The sequence below is a fragment of the Chrysochloris asiatica genome, unplaced genomic scaffold (genome assembly GCF_000296735.1).
Source record: "Chrysochloris asiatica unplaced genomic scaffold, ChrAsi1.0 scaffold00087, whole genome shotgun sequence".
NCBI lineage: Eukaryota > Metazoa > Chordata > Mammalia > Afrosoricida > Chrysochloridae > Chrysochloris > Chrysochloris asiatica.
In genome coordinates this window covers 6,405,015-6,407,351 of record NW_006408605.1, presented here as the reverse complement: position 1 = coordinate 6,407,351, position 2,337 = coordinate 6,405,015, and the positions used below count along the sequence as shown (strand labels likewise).

General features: G+C 37.1%; 1 protein-coding gene across 1 annotated transcript in view; it reads right to left on the bottom strand.

The window, feature by feature from the left end:
* The window catches only part of PKD2L2 (polycystic kidney disease 2-like 2), a 97,390-nt gene that overhangs the window by 25,375 nt on the left and 69,678 nt on the right, over nt 1-2,337 (bottom strand). The window contains exon 12 of the mRNA XM_006866216.1: nt 1,279-1,333. Within this exon, the coding sequence (XP_006866278.1) occupies nt 1,279-1,333 (55 nt within the window). The remainder of the gene's footprint in view (nt 1-1,278; nt 1,334-2,337) is intronic.

Below are 2,337 nucleotides of genomic sequence, written 5' to 3'. Positions count from 1 at the left end.
CGGAACTGACTCGACGGCACTTAACAACAACAACATATGTATATATATACAAGCACACACATTTACATTTATTAGTTTTCCACGCATCTGCCTACGTATGTCATCTATCTTTCTATATATCTACTACATATCTATTTTAAAAACCATGACTGATACCTCAAATTCTAGTCCAACACCTCAAGGTTCATTTTACTTTTAACTTTTTATTGTAGTTTGGATGAAAGTTTATAGAGTAAATTGGTTTTCCATTCAATAATTCAAACATGATATTCATGATATTGATTGCAATCTCCACAATATAACAGCACTCTTCCCACTTCCTCCTTGTGTTTCCTGTTTCTCATTTGTTCTTTTCTATCCCTTTCTGCATTCTGACCTTTATCTCTGGGCAAATGGTACCCTTTTGGTCTTGGATGGTGGATTATTCTTAGTGCCTACCTCCTTGGGCTATTGATTGACTGAAAGTTGACCCACGGGGTCAACTTTAAGGGAACAAGGTTCATTTTAACCTTTTCATTTTTATAACTCCCTTATCTGACTTGAACCCTGGTGTTGCAGTGGGTTAAGCACCAGGCTGCTAAACTTAAGGTGGGTAGTTCAAATGCACCAGCTGCTTTGTGGGAGAAAAATGAGACTGCCTGCTCCCTTAAAGATGTACAGTCTCGGAGACCTGAAGGAGCAGTTCTCCTCTGTCTTGTAGGGTCATTATAAGTTGCAATGAACTCAACAGCAGTGAATTTAAAGACAAATCTAACCCTGAGAAACCTTCTAATATATTTACTTACTTGTTTATTTCAATCTTCCAACTCTGCTTCACCTTTTTCTGGCCAGGAGTAGAGCAATGTTCTACTTTTTAATTCCGATGCTAGTGGTATGTGAGTGTTTGCTTTATAATGATTCAACTCCACAGACGTATGTTTAAAAATCATTTGTTGAATGCATATTTCACAATTTTTAAATGATAAAAGATCACATTAGTAATTTATTACACTACTGGATTATGAGAGAAAAAATATATGATCATCCATAGTGTATACTCACTATCTCCCAGTGTAATAATTCCACAGGGAGTATGCACATGGCTGAGGCCACCAATAGGAGAGAGAGCATCTGGGATCCAAGTAGTTTGTCATAACAAGAAAGGATCTAAATATAGGGAGAGTTCTTTGGGTGAGGGGTCCACTAGGGTCTGAAAAAAGCAAATCTTTTCAATTCTTAATCATGCCTATAATAAAACCACTACTTGTGTTTACAAAAGAAAAAAAAACAACAACTTACGTTTTCATCAAAGCCTTCTCTTCTGGCCCATTCAACCAAATCTCCACTTTTTTTCCTGTTGAGAATATAAAATAAAAATCCAGAGGCATGTGACAATACAAGAGAGAAACACCACAAAATACAATCAGGTTTGTAATAAGGATCTGAATTGTATTTCTGTTATTGCTGATAATAATAAAGAGCCCCAGTAGGGTACTGGATTATGAGTTGGGCTGCAATCCACAAGGTCAGCAGTTTGAATGTACCAGTTGCTCTGAGGAAGAAAGATGAGGCTCTCTGCTCCAGTTAAAATTTACAGCTTTGGAAACAGGGTCACTATGAGTCAGAACCAATTTAATGTATACAACCACCACCACTTGGAAAATGTTTTCATGAATAGATTCTTGAGAGAGCCTGTCAGAAATGTTTATATTAATGCCACTGCTAGATCTGAGTTTGGGAAGCATTTTGACACTGAAATGATTCAATAAATATGCATATCCAGAAGTACAATGTGTAAAAATGTTTTCATTTTGATAGCTAAATAAATGCACTGTTGTTGTTAGGTGCCATTTAATTGATTCTGAATCATAGCAACCTTATGCATAACAGAATGAAATACTGCCCAGTCCTGAGCCATCCTCATAATTCTTGTTACACTTGAGTCCATTGCTACTGCCATGGTGCCACTTTACCAAGCATTATGTCCTTCTCTAGGGTCTGGCCTGTCCTGATAATATGTCTGAAGTATGAGAGATGAAGTCTTGCCATCCTGGCTTCTAAGGAGTAGTCTGGCTGTACTTCCTCCAACTCAGATTTCTTAGTTCTTCTGGCAGACCATGGTACTTTTAATATTCTTCTCCAACTCCATAACTCAAATGCATCAATTCTTCTGTGGTCTTTCTTATTCATTGTCCAATTTTCACATGCATATGAGCTATTGAAATTATCATGACTTGGGCCAGGCATAGCTTAGTTTTCAAACTGACATTTTTGCTCTTGAATATTTTAAAGAGGTCTTGTGTAGCAGATTTGCCTAATGCAATATGTTGTTTGATTTCTTGACTGCTGCTTCCATGA